At 45.8% G+C, this 19,344-nt stretch overlaps 1 protein-coding gene across 1 annotated transcript in view; it reads left to right on the top strand.

The window, feature by feature from the left end:
• The window catches only part of GALNT17 (polypeptide N-acetylgalactosaminyltransferase 17), a 115,846-nt gene that overhangs the window by 32,326 nt on the left and 64,176 nt on the right, over positions 1-19,344 (top strand). The window contains exon 2 of the mRNA XM_082201243.1: positions 4,946-5,129. Within this exon, the coding sequence (XP_082057369.1) occupies positions 4,946-5,129 (184 nt within the window). The remainder of the gene's footprint in view (positions 1-4,945; positions 5,130-19,344) is intronic.

Genomic DNA, 19,344 nt, shown 5'->3' with positions numbered 1-19,344 from the left:
TTGGGAACTGCAGGTGAATGGAGTGCTGTTGTGCTCACATCCTGCTTGTGAACTTCCTGTGTGCATCTGGTTGGTTACTGTGAGAACTGAATGTTGGACTGGATGGGTCACTGGTCTGATCCAGCAGGCACTGTTCATTTTCCTATATGTTGCTCTTCTGACAGAGGAACTGGTTTTGTAGTAGGCTTAGATTCACAGGGGTCAGCAAACTTTTTCAGCAGGGGGCCGGTCCACTGTCCCTCAGACCTTGTGGGGGGCCGGACTATATTTTGAAAGGGGGAAAATGAATGAATTCCTATGCCCCACAAGTAACCCAGAGATGCATTTTAAATAAAAACACACATTCATGTAAAAACACGTCAATTCCCAGACCGTCCATGGACTGGATTTAGAAGGCGATTGGGCCAGATCCAGCCCCTGGGCCTTAGTTTGCCTCTCCATGGCTTAGAATGTAGTAGCCCAGAGTAGCTGGGACAACCCTGCCAGATGGATGGCATATAAATATATTATTATTATTAATAGCCAATTTCAGCATTGTCAGTCCACATTGTTGCTAGTGACTCCTCTCTGTTTGAAACCACAAGAGTCTTCCTTTTGTTTCTTTACTGGTGGGGGAGTGTGGCGGAGGAAGGAGCCTGAAACCCTTTATGTTTTTTTCTCATTTTCCTTGCAAATCCTTGAGAGGTGGCTTGAGAGTTCAAGCTTTTTCAAGAATCCCATTTGCAGAAGCTCCCTAGTTTTCAAGGTGAGCTAGCTTGGGAGGGACTGAAGTACCCATCAACCACTATATACTCGAATGAATCAAGGTATTTTCCTTCAGGGAAGCCTTAGGATTGATTCCTCCTTTTCCAAGGCCAGGTATTTCAAAGACAACTTTTCAATCACTGCGGAGTCACATTGTCTTTTCCAATCTTGATGCCGGGCACTTAATGTATTCCTCCCACCAAGAGCACCTGTCTACGTTTTGCGGATCTGCCGTTGCATACACTTTAAAACAAAGTGACACTTTGACTGCCTTAGTGAATCTCTTCTGACAGGCTGATCTGGCAACGGGGAGCGTGGCGAGTGGGATGACGTGCAGGGCTGGGGCAGAATGGGAATGCACATATCCAAATGGTTGCATCTCACCTGAGAACACTTAAGTTTTTGTGACAATGGCTCTGGGTGCCTTTTGAGATGTGGGATGGGGAGGAAATGACCTGGAAAGGAATGTGGTGCAGTGGAACTTTTCCTGATAGGAGTGGACTGGCTTTATGATGCATTGAACTTATTTCACGGATTCCAGGAGCTGGAATTGCTGTGTAAGGCAACCGATTGATCCATGACTATTGGAACATGTTGCAAGATCTCTTAAGGAGCCTCTGGGAGGGGCTGCTGCTAGCTCAGCTGGCAGATGCATGTGGACCAATGTTTTAAAGATTGGGCCCTAGACCATCACAGTGGCGGAGAGCAGACACTGGGGGGCATGGCTGGTGCACATCCTGGGGGTGTGGCACGCTGCCTGCAGGGGCGTGGCATGTGTCCTGGGGGCGTGGCACTCAGTGCAGGCGGTGGGCATCCACGATGGCACCTCACTGGGATCGCACTGTGGGGGGGGGAGTGTGCTCCCCCACCCCCTCTTCCTCCACCAGTGGGTCATCATATTACTGAGCCAAACAGGGATTGCAATAGGTATAAGTCTCCCCCACACCAAACCCCCAGAATGCCCGATTTTGAGTTGAAGGCCTAAACTGGAGGTTTGGGTAAGAAGAATATACTTGAAGATGATTTGGACAGTTTGTTTTTAAGTATGGAAACTGATTGCATTCTAACCATATTTAATTGGTGAACATACCGTCCCTGACATTGCCTCCCCCGCCCTTTCTCTCACACACAGTGCCTTGAAGGAAGAGAACACCAGCATTGCAACATCACATTGGGGAGCGCATGAATCCAGATCTTGTGGCATTGCGCTCTTTTGTTTCTTGTTCACCTCCTGTCGAAATAAAGGAACGACACAAAAGGCCTGCCTGGAGGGGTCGCAGGGTCCCTCAGCCGAAGCGATGGGAAAATAAATATCAGCGCTAAGAATAAAAATCATCCATCAAAGTGCTCAGTAGTGCCTGACAATGAGGGAGGTGTGAATCTCTCCTAAAAATAAATGTAAAAATGTCAGGTGCTACTGCTCTCTATAATGCACAGTGAAGCATGTCATAAAATATTACTTTGTCTTTCCATCCCTTCTTAATGTGCTTGGCTTTTCTTTCTTTGACACTCGCTCTTGCCCCTTGGCTCTTTCCTTAAAGAGAGTGGAGCAAAAAGCACTTTGTGTTGCAGAAAGTCCAAGGCTTGTGTATTGTGCATGCTGTGTCCTATTTATTTGTTTGAAAGCTTAAATTGGCCATTATATCTGCATTCATTTTAGCTCAGTGGAACGAACTGCCTTGGGAAGGTGGTGAACTCTCCTTTGGAGGTTTTTAAACAGAGCTTGGATGGCCATCTGCCAGAGATGGCATAGCTGTGATTCCTGCATTGCTGGGGTTTGGGGCTAGATAATCCCCTAAGTCCCTTCCAACTCTAGAATCCTATGATTCATTCACTGAAAAGATAGGTATTTACTTGGCAATTCCTCCCTTTCCATGAATTAGTCCCTTTTCAGCAAAGCAGTGGCTAAATCATGATACCAATAATAGATGGGGTGGAGTGGAGGAATCTGATAAAGGTAAGAACATAAGAGGTCCAGCGCCGAGGGCCTTCTGGCTGTTCCCTCGCTGCGAGAAGTGAGGTTACAGGGAACCAGGCAGAGGGCCTTCTCGGTAGTGGCACCTGCCCTGTGGAACGCCCTCCCACCAGATGTCAAAGAGAAACATAACTACCAAACTTTTAGAAGACATCTGAAAGCAGCCCTGTTTAGGGAAACTTTTAATGTTTGATGCATTATTGTATTTTAATATTTTGTTGGAAGCTGCCCAGAGTGGCTGGGGAAGCCCAGCCAGATGGGCGGGGTATAAATAAATTATTATTATTATTATTATTATTATTATTATTATTATTATTAGAGCCCTGCAGGATCAGGCCAGGGAGACATCTATCTCAGCATCCTGTGCTCAGAGTGGCTAAGCAGGTGTCTATGCTAAGCTCAAAAGCAGGACCTGAACAGCATACTGCCTCACACAGGGGAGGCAGAAACCCAGGGTGGAATTCAACATTACCCCTAAACATTGAAGTTAATAGAAAGGAGTGACTTAGGGACTACTCTAATAGGGCGATGGGTGATGTATTGAGGCATCATCCAAAATGGGTCCACGTTGTGGTAACATTTTCATAATATTGGGCATGGCAATGTATCGTGAATCACAATGTGTGTGTGTGTGCTATGTAAAAAATTGTGATGTGGGATAAATGATGAAGCTGGCCATCGCTTCTCTCCAGACTTCTACCACCCTTTTTGCTCTGTTCTATAAAACAACAGGTGCAACAATATGTTAAACTGGGTAAGTAAAAGTGTGTCTCCTAATGAGTAGCATTTGCCAGGACATTACCCAGTTCACCTCTCCATAGTTCCATCCTTATTTCAGACATTGTGCTATATCAGTATATCACTGATGCTGAAAACTGGACATTGCTCAGCCTTAGGACTTAACTGGACATTGCTCAGCCTTAGGACTTAATTCAAAACAACCTATAGCCAGATCTTCCATGAATTTGTCTAATCCTCTTTAAAGCCATTCAATTGATGCTTGTCTCCCTCTTGTGAGAGCAAATTCCGTAATTATAATATGTCCTGCAAGAAGTACTCCTCTTCTGACTTTTCAAGCATTCAGCTTCATTGATTGTCCCCAAGTTCTAGTATTGCTAAGAGTCCCTGTTCCATTGTGCCATTGCAAAATTAACTTCAGCCCAGACACATGGGCTCTCTCATTCGACAGGGTTCAGGCACTTATGGCTCCGTGGCACATATATAAATCCTCATTATTCGGTCAGCAGCTGAATGGAACATTACATAGGTCAAATAATTTTTTCCACAGCAGACAGCAAGGCCACTTCCACCTTAAGAGGAGCTGGTGTTGCGGGCTCTCATGACCCCTCCATGTGCGCAGAGGCCAGACCTGCATGATTGGGGTTTCCCGGCCGCGTCACTGGCCGGGCCGGCCAATCCGGTTGGTCAGGGGGTATGGCCTGCCCATTAAAAGCAGGGCGCAGCTGGGAGATTTCTCTCTTTTGGCTTCCAGTGCTCCAGAAGGGCAGGGCCCCGACTGACTCCATCTACAAAAGCTGAGGCTGCTGGAGTTGGGGTACTGTTTAGGGAGTTTCATTGCTGCTGTTGATACTATTTTTTTATGTTTACTTTGAGATCTTATGATGTATGTGGAAATCCCTCAATTTGGTTGTGAGCTTTTTAATGCATTTTATTTATTGTTCATGGCTGCTTTTTGTTATGTTTGTAATTAAAAAGATATAAGTTGTAAGCCACTTTGAGCAGAACTTTACCTATGGAAAGGCAGCATACAAATGACAATGGTGGTGGTGGTGAATCATGTAGGTGTTGGTGGAAGAACTGCAGTGGAACAGAAACAATGTTGTGTGTGACGAATGCAAGGTGGAAAAGAAAATGAAATCTTCTTACATCCCTAGAGAGGGCGTGCCATTTCTTCTCCCTTTTTTCAGTTCTTTGTGTTTTTCAAAGCTCAGATTAATTCTGTTGGATATTGCTTTTACCCTAATCACTTGGAAAAATGAAGTAAATGTGTGTGTGAATCAGGGACAGCTGATCTGGGGAAAGGTGAGGGACAGAAATTACCAGGGGAAGGAGTGGAAATCCCAACACACACTCACTCAAAAAAGATGAAATGTGTTCACAGGCCCAAAAGGTTTAGCAACGCCTGGGTTACATCTTCGATTCTGGGATAAAGAAGCAATGGTTGACTCCCATTTTTGAAAACTGATCCTGTTTCTCTCTCTCCAGGTCTGTCCAAATCACTGGGGCTCATTGAAGGCTATGGTGGCCGTGGGAAAGGTGGGCTTCCTGCCACGCTTTCCCCTGAGGAGGAAGAGAAAGCCAAGGGACCGCATGAGAAATATGGCTACAATTCCTACCTCAGTGAGAAAATATCACTGGACCGTACCATACCAGATTATCGACCAACCAAGTAAGTCCCTCATTTCATACTAGGGACCGATGGATCGGTCCATTTTGCTTCTCTTGGTTTTGTATTTTTCTGATCCCTGATCCAGTTCTCCACATTTTTGCTGCAGTGTGTGTGTGTGTGTGTGCGCGCGCGCACACATGTGCTTGGAAGGGGAAAGAAATCCTCATGAAACAATTATCAGCATTTTGGTGTGAATTTCTCCTATTCAACATGCAATACATGCTTTGAAGCTGCAGCATCAAACCTCAGAATGAATGGTCACGAAACAGACAACATTCTCTCATAATTCTATGAAATGGTAGTCTATTGCCTAATCTCCCTACAAATAGGGAGGGATACTGGTGGGCTTCCTTTCTTCTGCCCTTCCAGTCCCAATGCCCCCCAGGGAAGATTTTTAATGTTTAATGCTTTATTGTATTTTTATATATGTTGGAAGCTACCCAGAGTGGCTGGGACAACCCAGTCAGATGGGCAGGGTATAAATAATAAAATTATAATAATCATTATTATGGAATAGGATGCCCCATTTTCTTTGGAGAAAGGTTAGAGGGTATGTGATAGCTCAGTGAGGGAGCATGCGGGAAGACTTAATACAAATACACAGGGCTTTTAGAGAGGGAAGTTTTGGCACAGTCCAGTTGTGTGTGATCGTAATTATGTGACCAGGCCGTGACAGCCCCAGCCCCCAGGGATCATAAAGAAGTAATAAAGACTCTGACAACGTGTTAGGGAATTAAATTAGGCCACAACTTTATTAAACTTCTGAATGTAAGAAGACCTTGACTTTGGCCTTGGGCGTGTATCCCTCCCAGCCCCCCAGCTGGGGGAACTGGGGAACATCAGGGTAAATGGGATATAGTGGGGTGCTCTGTGAGACGTATGTGTACACAGGCAGCCCACCCCATATCCCCACACACAGGGTAGTTCACTGACAGCCTTTTGGAGTATGGCCAGTGACACCCATTATATAACCCCTTTGAAGAGGGGACCCTGGAATCGATGCCGTGGGTGGCGGGGGAGTCACCACTTCACATCCCCCCTCCCATTATAGGGAAGAAAGGGCCAAAGGATTCCACCCAAGGCCACAAACCGCCAAAGTTGTGACAAATTGCTACGGGGAAGACAAAACCTGCCAATGCAGGAAAATTTCTTCCCGGTCCTTCAACAGCAACCAGTCAAAGACCGTAGCAGTGCCCGCTAAACAGGAAGAAAAAGTTAACCTGCAAACAAGAAAACATTACCGTATTTTTCGCTCTATAATACGCACCCGACCATAACATGCACGTAGTTTTTAGAGGAGGAAAATCCATAGGCATGCCACCCGTAGGCATTTCCTCCATAACACGCACAGACATTTCCCCTTACTTTCTAGGAAGAAAAAAGTGAGTGTTATGGTGCAAAAAAATACGGTAAACTAAAGGAGGGGTTGGAGGGTGATCTCCAGAGCTGACTGCCTGGCTATTGTCGGCTCCATCCCCTATATATATAATTGGGACTGGCCCCACCTCCCAGCAATGAAACTTGACTACTGAGGTTGGACGCGAACCTCCAAATAATAAGACTGAGAAGCAGGCCAGTCCCCGTTAGCCAGTAAGTTCCCTAGGAACTGTAGCACTATGTGCGATCCCGCCATGTAAAGTGTAGGCATGTACTCTGTTGCTTGGAGTCTCATTCCATAACATTTGGAAATCCACACAGAAGGCGAGGACATCCACTCCTGATGGATCTAATGAAGATGAGTGTTGTACTGAAGCTTTACCCAAGTGGGATCATGAGCTCCTATGAAACCCTGAGTGAGGGGATCTATTTATTTATATTAAACATGGGGGGGAGGATGGCTGCATTGCCAACACACTCTGAAAGAGATATGCAATGGTGGAAATGCCCCATTTATGAAACGGAACGAAATGGACCAAAACAAAACACCTGGTAATAAATAACCAAAGTATGCAAGTACAGGCAGGTGAGTTTGAATTAACATCCGGGAGGGAAGCGTCCCTCAAACCCCCTGGGCATGTGGAAGCCACATTCCTTTAGAAGACATCTGAAGGCAGCCCTGTATAGGGAAGTTCTTAATGTTTAATGTTTAATGTTTTGTTATGTTCTTGTGTATGCTGGAAGCCGCCCAGAGTGTCTGGGGCAACCCAGTCAATTGGGTGCGGTACAGATAATAAAAAAAATGATGGTGATTGAAGATTTATACAAACTCGCAGCATATGAGCAACTTGCATATAAATGCAGACTTGCCACAGACAAATTCAATGATATTTGGAATCCATTCTTACAAATACTGTAATAGGTTTAGATGTGGTGGAGTACAATAACAACCTTGTAAAATATACCATTTTGGGTCCCCTCCCCACCGCTTTATTTTCCCTTCTGTTTCTCTTTTTCTCTCTTTTATTTATGTCTCACATATAATTATGCACTTTTTGAACTTTCAATAAAGATGCTTAAAATCTAAAAATAATAATGATGGCGATGGCGATTCCATGGCTCCCCAGCCAAGGATTTGGAAGTAAATTCACCCTCCCTGCTGTGTGAGCTTTGGGTACATGAATCCAAAATGTGCACCCAGGCCTTGCTGCCCAAGGTGAGCAATGTAGGCCAAAAAGCACCCCCACAAAGACACCAGCAACCTTGAAGTCTTGGGACTCATTAGTTCCATAATGCCTCAGGTTGCCATTCAATTGCCTTTCCTTTCCAAACTGAATGCCAAACAGACCAAAGACACAGATAATGAATAAGCCAGGAGAACCCTACAGTGTGAAATCAGCAAAAATGGGGAGTTGGGTTCCCTGCACTCAAGACAAATCCCTAGATAACCCACGGCAATGGTGGCTTGCGAAGGGAGAGAGAGAGAGAGAGAGAGAGAGAGAGAGAGAGAGAGAGAGAGAGAGAGAACCACTGTAGAGTTATGGGGTGTGTAGAAGCTCAATGAAGAGGAGGGGGTGGAATAGGCATAAATAGCTGCTCAGTCACCCACCTGCCCATATGGTTCCCCACCCCCTCCCCTTGGGAGAGACCAGCACTCAGCTTCTCACAAAGGGGTTCTCGCAAAGGGGGAGAAATGGGAAAGCTTGGTCAGGGTCTGAGGTTGTAGCGAAGCCTGGAAGAAAGGTTTGTGTCTTGGTGGTAGAGCATTGCAGGAAGTAAAGCATTGCAGGAAGAAGGTCACAGAGCCAATCCCCGATATCTCCAGGCATTGCTGTGAAAGACTCCCATCTGAAATCCTGGGAAGACCACTGCCGCTCACTGTTGAGCAGGGGTCGGAAGCCTGTGGCCCTCACATCAGCCCTAGCCAGAATGGTCAGTGACTTGGAGTCTGATTACACCTGGATGGTCACATGTTCCCACCTCTGGCATTAAGAATACATGAGCTCGGTTGGCCAATGGTGCAAGGCAGCTTCCTGGCGTCTTCTCACATCACCATTAGTCATTTTTAGGTCTGTTAACCTAACAGCTTGCATGCACTTGGCAGAACTGAATTTTTGCATGCCTTGAATTTTTCAACTGTGCAGATGTTCTTTTGTAATTGCTCTTCTACCCCTCCCACCCACCTTTGGAACTCTAAATGTTGGGAATGGCTTCTCTTTGAAGAAAGCAAGAGAGAGAGAGCCCTGAACTACTTACAAAACCTGTTTCAAGGCTTTGGGCTGTAAAACCAACTTACTTTTGCTCACTGAAATTAATGGGCATGACTAGCATAGGACCATTAATTTCAGTGGGTTTTCTCTGAGTAGAAATTGGATACAGCCTAACCTCTTTCCTCTTGAAGGAGCGGATGCCTCTCCTAAGATGAATGTTATGCTGTACACTTCCCTCACCTGAATGTCATTTTTTTAAAAAGAAAAAGTACATTTCCCCCCTTGTCTGCAAGGTATGCTATTTAGTTGATTAAAACTCACATGATTGATCAACTAAGATTTATTTCCTATGCATGATCACACGCCTCTCTCACCACTCAGAAGTACTGTTTCTTGTCTTTACCTTCAGATCTTCTTCCAAGCTCTGGCCCCCTTTAAGAGATTTCAACGATAAGCCTCTCCCAGAAAGATTGTTGTGTTAGTCTGTTGCACTAAAAAACAAACAAACAAGGTTTCATTGACCAGAATCCACTTGATTAGATGTATGGTGGGAGAGATAAAAAGAGAGAAAGAGAAATGGTAGCCTTAGGGAAGGGCTGTGCGGATGTTGGGTGCAGTGGTGGAGGAAGGGGGGTGTGGTGGGTACTGTCTGCCTCGGGTGTCATCACTAGGGGGGTTACGAAATGTTGGGTGGCACTCACCACGGGGCCTGCAGCGTGCCCTAGCCACACTTCTCTCCTGGGAAAGACGTAGTGGCTTGGGCGCATGCAGGCTCTGTGCTGCCAAATGGTCCTCCCCCTGCCTCTCCCCCAGCTTTAGGGTGGCTGAGTGGGAGGAGGCAGGCAGACTCTGGAGGCCCCGTGGTGTGCTCCACCCCTATGGGTAGCTTGCCTGCATTCGCCCCGCCCCTATGGGTGGCTCTGGTTGGGTGTGGCATGTTTAAAAGCTAAAGGTAAAGGACCCCTGACAGTTAAGTCCATCACGAATGACTCTGGGGTTGCGGCACTCATCTTGCTTTACTGGCCGAGGGAGCCGACGTTTGTCCGCAGACAGTTTTTCTGGGTCATGTGGCCAGCATGACTAAGCCGCTTCTGGCAAAACCAGAGCAGCACACGGAAACGCCATTTACCTTCCCACCGGAGTGGTACCTATTTATCTACTTGTACTTTGATGTGCTTTCGAACCGCTAGGTTGGCAGGAGCTGGGACCGAGCAACGGGAGCTCACCCCGTCATGGGGATTCGAACCGCCGACCTTCCGATCGGCAAGTCGTGGGAAAAGAATTGACATCTGGGCTTGTTGCAGCATCTGGTTCCCATGCCTCTGTTATGTGGCGTGTTGCTGCTAGGGGGTGGCTATTAACAAATTAGAGTTTGGTTCAGAATAGTGGTGGTTGCCCTGGGTGCAAAATTGTTAGGGGGAGCAAAATTTCAACACCTAGTGCTGTATCAATACAACTGTAGGCTTCGATTGCTGGGCTCTGTTGAAAATGGCTTCTCCATGCAAATCAGGAAGTGGCCTCTCCAGACAATGGAACAACTCTTCATTTCTTATCTCTGCAGCTGCCCCTCCCGGAGCTACAATTCTTGCATGAAGAGGATTTGATTGTTAAACCACTCTGGAAATTGTAGCTCTGTGAGGCATGATATTGTTTTAAACGTGCAGTGCAGATGGGGTCTAAGATGGAGGAATGATTTGGGAAATGAAAGGGTTACACTCCCTGGCTGAAGATACAATTGTCCACGGCAATTAGACTTGAAAAAACGTACTATTGGGTATGTAGCCTCACCTCTGCTGGAATGAAGCATAATTGCTGGCGGCAGGGAGGAATAAGTGTGGTCAGGGAATGTGTGGGTTTTTGTATATGCATTTTTACCCACAACAGTTTCTCAGGTTCTGAAATGTGCTTGCTGCCACCCAAAGCATTTGTGTTCAGTGCCCTCGATATGCTGATGGCACCTAGCTCTGCCACTTTCTCCAGCTTGCCTTATTTACCAGGGGCAGCTCCCTGTATTCTGGGGACTTGTCAAATCTCTGTCCCTATTTTGTCCTTGTTACAGAGCCATCCTCTCTCTCGTAACACACGTATATCTAAATGCAGGCACGCAGACTCTCTGAACGGCACACAGCCTGGTATTTCACCCCCCTGCGAGTGCCAAATTTATATATCAAAAGGTTAACCTATTTTAGGACGGCCATGCTTTTCTCTTTGACAAGAACAAACATGTTTCTTTTAAAATTAGAAGGCAAGTGGCTGCCAAGTTAGTGAGTATAGCAAGCAACTTCATTAGCACTAAATGGTGGGGTAGATGCCCTAGGCAGTGATTGCCAGTACCTGTTCTGATACCCCCCCATACACACAACTCCCCACAATAGCCAAGCACCCAGAGTGCTTTTTGGCAAAGGAAACAAGAGCCAGACATGTCTGCCAAACTCTGGAGTCGCAAAGCTAAAGTAGAGGGGGGGCATTTCTAATCCCCCCCACTTGCACTTTCATAGCTGTTTCTCCCATGTGCCGGTTTCAGGTAATATGTAGCATGTGTGAACTTAAAGTTAGGAGAGATGTGCACACAGGCACATATCCTCCCATGCTGATCTTATCTCCTGATCATCCTTGATGTTGGGAACCCTAGACAATCCGGGTTCTTGACTGCAGATGGGAATCCTAGACAATCTGGGTTCTTGACTGTTTAGTTGAACACAGAGTCTCCCTGAAGACTCCTTCTTCAAAGAGCAGTGGCAGCGCATAGAGGTTTTGGTCGTGCACCCATGCACCTCTGCTCATTTTGAGACATTTTGCATTATTTTGAAGAAGACTTGAATGTGCCTATGTGGGAGAACCTAATTCTGTTAAAAAATATGCCACAATATTGCTAGACATGGCTTTTCCTGTTTTCTCCCTCCCTTTCAGAAAGCAAGTTACATGTATATATATTCTTGGGGGGGGGGGAGAATGTGAGTCTTTTGTAGAAGTTAAAAGCGAATGAGGGGTGGGGAACCTAAATGCTTAACTCATCTTTGCATCTGATTAAAATATATACAAGTCTAAGGAATTTAGCTCAAATGGGTTTCAAATTGCTCTATTAGCAGGGGAAACTGGATAAACCCCCCTCTGGCTTATTTGAAACTGTGTATTAATCTAATCATAGCTCTGAAAGCATGCATAGACACATAGAAACCACTAGGCAATTTGCAAAACCAACAAATTCAAGGAGACTGGCAGCCTCCCTTCCTGTTTTGTGATCTGCCATTTTCTTGAATAATAATAACACAAAAACAACCCTGTGTTTTTCTTTTCAGCAAAAGTAGTTTTGACCTTTTCTTCAGCTTAAGGAATCTCAGAAGTGCAAAGTAACCTTGGAAGGAAACATTGCTTGATGTTAGCCCCAGAATCCATTTGCTTCAGGTGCAATACACCTTGTGTTTCATCACTGTAGATTGGATGATAAATACTGTCAGCTGCGGGGATAAGAATCAAGAAAACCAAGGCATATTGTAGTGAAGACTAGAGTATAATCACGCCACCTTCTTGGGCTTAAAATTGGCTCACCTCTACAGATCTACAAAAGCTTTCCAGTTCAGGTTGAGAATTTGCCTGGGCAAGGATAGTTGTTCCAGACTGAGACATTCAAAATTAAGAGCATAAAAAAGCCTCCTGGATCACGCCAGTAGACCCTCTAATCCGGCATCTGGTTCTCACAGCAGCCAACCAGATGCCCCTTCTGGAAACCCACAAGAAGGACCCAAAAACAAGAGCCCAATTTCCAGCAGCTGTTGTTCCAAAGCATTCCTGTCTCCAACTGAGGAGGCAGAGCATGGTCACCAGGGCTAGTGGCCAAAATGTTCTTGGCTCAACCTTCTGGTTTTGATGATGAGCAATTTCCCCTACATCAATGCATGCTTGTGTATTGTTTTCACTCATATGTGCATATATATACATATTGTATAATATGGTTGGAAAACTGCATAGCAAAAGCCAGAAATACAGATTTAGAAGGTTCACATGTTGCTTCAGAAATTGTGGATTAAGTAGATTTGCATTTAAATGCAAACGGAATGAAACATCTCCTCATCCCTGCTTTTCCAGGTCCCAGATCACTACCTTCCTGCCAGGCTCTGCTGATTCCTTGAGGAACAGAAGGCTCAGAAATTAGTACTCCTTCTCTACTCTGACAAGTCCCTCTCAGCGCATAGTCTGTGCTGCCAGACTGACCTTGTATCCCTGGCTTTCAGTGGCTAGTGGGTAAAAGGTAAAGGGTAAAGGGACCCCTGACCATTAGGTCCAGTCGTGGCCGACTCTGGGGTTGTGGCACTCATCTCGCTTTATTGGCCGAGGGAGCCGACGTACAGCTTCCGGGTCATGTGGTCAGCATGACTAAGCTGCTTCTGGCGAACCAGAGCAGCACACGGAAACGCCGTTTACCTTCCCGCTGGAGCGGTACCTATTTATCTACTTGCACTTTGATGTGCTTTCGAACTGCTAGGTTGGCAGGAGCAGGGACCGAACAACGGGGGCTCACCCCATTGCGGGGATTTGAACCGTCGACCTTTGGATCTGCAAGTCCTAGGCTCTGTGGTTTAACCCACAGTGCCACCCATGTCCCGGCTAATGGGTAGGGCTGGGCAATATATTGTCCAAAAACTGGTTTAGAATCCTTACCAGGGCCGTCTTAAGCATATCTGGCACTGTGGTGCAAAGATTCATCTGGCACCCCACCCCCCATTTCCCAGAGTTGTCGACCTTTTCCCAAGCCTCTGTGGGGATTGCTCTCCTTCCAAGGAGGCTTGGGAGGCAAGCTGAACGCCAGCCAGCCATATGGTTGACGGGGCACAGGTGATGGGCATGCAGGAGGGAAAGGGGAGGCCACCAGCAAAGCCACGCAGCTCCCTGGCAGTCTGGCGCCCTGGCGCAATGCGCCAGTAAACCCAATGGGAAAGATGGCTCTGGTCCTTACCATGAAATCAGTTTCATAATTTTTGACCAGGCAACATATTGCAAATCGTGATGATGGTGGTGTGTGTGTTTGCATGCAGTGTGGGGAAAACCATGAAGCCAGCCAATGCTTCTCTCGATTCCTGCAGTCCCTGCCGGTTCAGCCCTGCCCTGGCTCCTTCAGGGGGCAGCGAATCACAATAGCAGGCACCGGCAAAAAATCACAATGCAGGAAGAACCGTGAAGCCAGCCCAATGCCTCTACGTAGCTCCATCCTTATTTCAGACATTGTGCTATAGCGGTATATTGCGATGTTTAACTGGTTATATATCACAATGTTGAAAGCCAGCTATCGCCAGTGGTACATCAGAGGGGCACTGTTTCTGTAGATAATGGGCACCAGAGATTTTATTTGGGGATCTTGGGCTCAGGAACTGCTGAGCCGCTGGCCTTGGCCTGTGGTAGTCCTGTGTTGACCTTTGGTGCTGCTGGGTGATGATGGATCTGGCTGCTCCTTCCTCCTTGGAGCCTGGGCTCCTGTTCTTGATTGTGATCCTGCTAACTGCCGCTTGAAGGGCAACTTATGGCTTTGCTCAGATGCAGCTCTGAGTTGCTTTCCCAGTGTGGTGTAGTGGTTAAGAGTGGTAGACTCGTAATCTGGTGAACCGGGTTCGCATCTTCGCTCCTCCACATGCAGCTGCTGGGTGACCTTGGTCTAGTCACACTTCTCTGAAGTCTCTCAGCCCCACTCACCTCACAGAGTGTTTGCTTTTTAAAAATAATAATAATAGATTTTTATTAAGATATTAAAGGCTACAAAAGATAATAAAAAAACAATCAAAGAGGAAAAAAATACATATACAGAAAAAAAAATCATCAAAAAAGAAAGAATAAAAGAAATAAAAAAACCCATCAAACCTTTAACTTACTTGCTTACATTCACCTATTTCCTTGACTTCCTCACGCCTCCCATTTTTGTATTCTAATTCAATTAGATGTTCCAGCAAATCCTTGCAACTTGGTTTTTATCCTACTAATTTATCTTAACTTACTATAATTCCCCTCTTTATATTCTAATTCACCACTTTTCCTTCCTTTAATCTTATTTCCAGTAATACTTATAATCTATACTTATTCTAAAAACATTTCCCTAAGGTCAAAAAAAGATTCAATTCCACGATTCCCCCATTTCTCTTTAAAAATAAAAAAAGAAAAAAGAAAAAAGAAACCAGACAAATTATATACACTTTAAATTCCCAATTTTTCCACCAGATCCCCATCCCGGTTTCGGCCCCTAGGAATAGTTCCATCAATCTCCAAAAACCTCAACCCGGAGATCTCAAGTCTGAGGCTCTTAAGTCTCTTTTGAACCTCCTCTGCCGGTCTTTTTGATAGTCTTTGATGTTAAAAGCCAAATCTCGGAGCAGCTCCAACCCAACAGTAATCATATTCCTTCCTGCCAAACTTCCATAATTAAGGATAGGGCCTATAAATCTTGCTTCACACTCTTTTCAAATCCAAAGACCCCCAAATCTCCGACCTCTACCTGGCTCAGATTTATATCCCAGAGTTCATTTGCTCTCCACACAGGGAGATCTCTCCATCCTTCATTCTCGAGGCCGAGCCAGGCTTCCATCTCCAAAAATTTGCTTCTCCTAATTGCCATCATGTAAGCAGTGGCGTAGCGTGGGTTCTCAGCACCCGGGGCAAGGCAAGTAATTTGCTCCCCCTAACCCGTGGATTTTAGCACTCGAGTCTCTTCCGCGCCCCCCCAGATGTTGAGCCAGGTGCGGCAGGCCCCCCTGCACCCCCCACGCTACGCCACTGCTCCCACCACAAGTCTTCAGGACAGCCATCCGAAGGCTGGTGCGGGGAGAAGGTCTCTCCGCCCCACCGCCAGCCTTCGGAGGAGGTCCGAGGACAGTGGGGTTCCTGCTTCCTCGAGCAGGGCCGGCCAAATGCGTCCCCCTAAATGTTGCGCCCGGTGCGGCTGGCACCCCCCACGCTACGCCACTGCATGTAAGGCCTCCAGTTGTAGTCCACCATTTGTCTCTGTAGGGCCACGGCTCCCCCTTTCATCACTTCAGTCACGACAAGATTCTCCTTTTCAGGTTTTTCAATTTGTTCAATTGGCCGAGGTTCCCACACCGAGTTCTTGTCCACTTCTTCACCAATGCCCATTTTTATTCCCAATATTGCTACATTCGTAGCCATAACATTTATCTGATCATGCAGCTTTCCCAAGAGATAAAATGTCCTGTTCAGCTCGCACTCAATTTCCTTCCCGACTGCCATCCTTACACAGTCCAAGGTCAAAAACTAGTTTCTCAGGGCTTTATCTTTAAAAACAATTTCCCAGCTGGTTCCTTGTAACAGTATTCCAAAACTCCCTCTAGAGGGATTCAAGTTTCCTTTCCCTCCTTCCTACACAGACCCAAAGGTCCCATATGTTAAATTGAAACAGTTCCTTGCTTCCTTTTAAACGTAGAGTTGTAACCAAAACGGGCAGTAGAAACAAAGTCCTTCTTTTGTATCTTGTCAGCAGACTTAACAGCTGTCACATTTCTCTATTCACCGTCAGCGGGCTCTCACAGACCACTCCCGGGTTTGGGGAAGTGGTACTTCAATTCCCAAATTTTTAACCTTCTTCTGCAGGGTCCCCTGCTTTCACAAAAAGTATTGATGATAGTTTCAATCCATGGAATTTAAATCTTTTACATAAAATTCTCCACGACCTTAGTTAACAGGTTCTTTGCTTCGGTTTATTTACAGAAAGGGGAGGCGGACTTCCTGTTTGAGCCTTCCCCGATCAGTACCAATTTTTTAAAAAAACTTTAGAGTCCAATTTCAGTTTACTCACGGGTTATTGTTTGAAATCCAATTGTCCACAAGAAAAAGTCAGCGCTCTCTGGCAACAGCTACGCGGCTTCACTCCGTAGAAATAGCGGTCGATTCAAAACACCGTGCCACTCACCCCACGTCACTTCGGAATCCCCCAAAAGGGGTTTCCCTGTGGTTAGGGGGGCGCTCCTGGTGTCAGCCGAATCCCACGTTCCCAGGCTTCATCCGCCTGGGATTTTTAAAGGGTCTCCGCCTTCGCCGCGGCGGCACGACCCGAATTCCACAGAGCGGGTTCCTCTCAGTCAGAGGAACACCACCATTGCCGATGGCACTAACCCGGAAGTCACCTCACAGAGTGTTTGCTGTGGGGGAGGAAGGGAAAGGAGAATGTTAGCTGCTTTGAGGCTCCTTTGGGTAATGATAAAGCGGGATATCAAATCCAAACTCTTCTTCTCTTCTATGGTTAGTGGCAAGGGTTGTGTGTGTATGTGTGTGTGCATGTTACGAACCAAATGTGGTAATCAGGGGTAAAAATTAGCGGTTAAAAAAATGGGGGGAATTAATCATGTTGTTTGTATGTACAGTGGTACTTCGGGTTACATATGCTTCAGGTTACACACTCCACTAACCCAGAAATAGTGCTTCAGGTTAAGAACTTTGCTTCAGGATGAGAACAGAAATTGTGCTCCGGTGGCACGGCGGCAGCAGGAGCCCCTCTTAGCTAAAGTGGTGCTTCAGGTTAAGAACAGTTTCAGGTTAAGTACAGACCTCCAGAACAAATTAAGTACTTAACCCGAGGTACCACTGTACTTGATTAAGCACTTAAATGACAGGCAATAACAAGGACAGCATGTTCAGAATTTATTATATAACAATAGATTTCACTCAGCTTCCATACTTAAAAGAAGCAGCACAAAACACCTTCTTTTTGAATGAACCTCCTTTTCTTCACCATTCTTTTCATAGCATGCCCTTAAAGTACTCCCTTTTGTGTGCCTGGTAGTTATTAAACTAAGGCAGACTCATAAATGAATCTTGGCTGTACAGGTATAGTAGATCTACTGACTCCTCTCCTAAGGAGGAAAGTGTATGTTGTGTGTGTTCTACTTTTTCTTTTTTCCTTTTTTTGCAGGGGATGTCTGATGGGGAAATTGTACAGTTGGAAAATGTTCTTTAAAAAAAAAACCTGCATGATTGGGTGCAAATAAATAGATCCCATCCCCTGCACACCTTGTTGTGTTGCCTTGTCTCTTCTGGCGTTCGAGGCAAGAATATAGCTATATAAGTTTGATTACCCAGATTCAACAAGAATGCAGAATTTTGGAAGCAATAGACTCTCTCACTGCTGATTCTCTCCCACTCCTTCCTGAAAATACAATACTTCTTTGTTTGGGTATCTTCCTTTGAACTTTGCCATAGAGTTTTCTTAATGGATCTGAAGGTTGATTGTGAATTCTTCCCGCGTGTGGGAGGTAACAATGAGAGTGTGTTAAGGTATGAATAGAAAACGCGGTTCTGCAAATCCCACGCTGCAAAAGACAATTTTTAAAAAGGAATGTGCTATAAAAGAAGAGTTTCAACCAAGCAAAAAAATTTAACCTGTCCTCTTGCCAACATATCAAATAGTTTTCCATACAAAAGGAGAGAGAAAGAGAAAGCTGTTGATTCCTTCCATTCCCCCCCCCATTAATCTCCCACCCCATATTTGGGCCCAATTGATATATCATTTCAGTGGGACCTGTAGCAAAATATTGCACTCTTGGCCAGAGTACTCATTTTCTCCTCGCAGATTTCCATCCCCTCATCTCACATTAACTTGGCATTTACTGGCCACCGGGCATGCTCAGTCCTCATTAGACTCTGTCTCCCCTCCCTAAAATCTTTTTAATACTGCAAACCCTAGGGCATGGGTAGGCAAACTAAGGCCTGGGGACCAGATCTGGCCCAATCGCCTTCTAAATCTGGCCCACGGACGGTCCGGGAATCAGTGTGTTTTTATATGAGTAGAATGTGTCCTTTTACAGTGGTACCTCGGGTTACATACGCTTCAGGTTACAGACTCCACTAACCCAGAAATAGTACCTCGAGTTAAGAACTTTGCTTCAGGATGAGAACAGAAATCGTGCTCCTGCGGCATGGCAGCAGCAGGAGGCCCCATTAGCTAAAGTGGTGCTTCAGGTTAAGTACAGTTTCAGGTTAAGAACGGACCTCCGGAACGAATTAAGTACTTAACCTGAGGTACCACTGTATTTTAAATCCATCTCAGGGTTATTTGTGGGGCCTGCCCGGTGTTTTTACATTAGTAGAATGTGTGCTTTTATTTAAAATGCATCTCTGGGTTATTTGTGGGGCATAGGAATTCATTCATTATTATTTTTTCAAAATATAGTCTGGCCCACCACAAGGTCTGAGGGGCAGTGGACCAGCCCCCTGCTGAAAAAGTTTGCTGACCCCTGCCCTAGAGTTATCCTGAACCTTCTAATCCATAAGAACATAATAACAGTCTTAGTAGATCAGGTCAAAGCTCTATCTACTCCAACACAAGAAGAGCCAAGAATCCCTACCTCCTGTGTGTGGTGTTGAGCATGTACTGGGATGTTAGTGGTGGGGCTTGCCAATTTCCACCCACCCACCCATGTTGAGCCTTCATGCATTTGCCCTGAATGCATGAATAGGCCTGAAGAGAGCCTACAATATATGTGCAGATACCTGTAGGCAGCTCTGGACTGAGAGTCAAAATGGCACAGGGAAAACCCCACCCTGAATGGGAAAGTCTTTTCTTCCTACTCAGGGGGAGCCAATATTTGCACTTCCCTGAATTTCACAATGCAGTTCTCTAACCAGCTGAAGTGCAC

The sequence above is a fragment of the Podarcis vaucheri genome (assembly GCF_965113315.1).
Source record: "Podarcis vaucheri genome assembly, chromosome: 15".
NCBI lineage: Eukaryota > Metazoa > Chordata > Lepidosauria > Squamata > Lacertidae > Podarcis > Podarcis vaucheri.
Note: the sequence above shows the minus strand (reverse complement) of the source record. Positions and strands in the feature narration are given on the sequence as shown.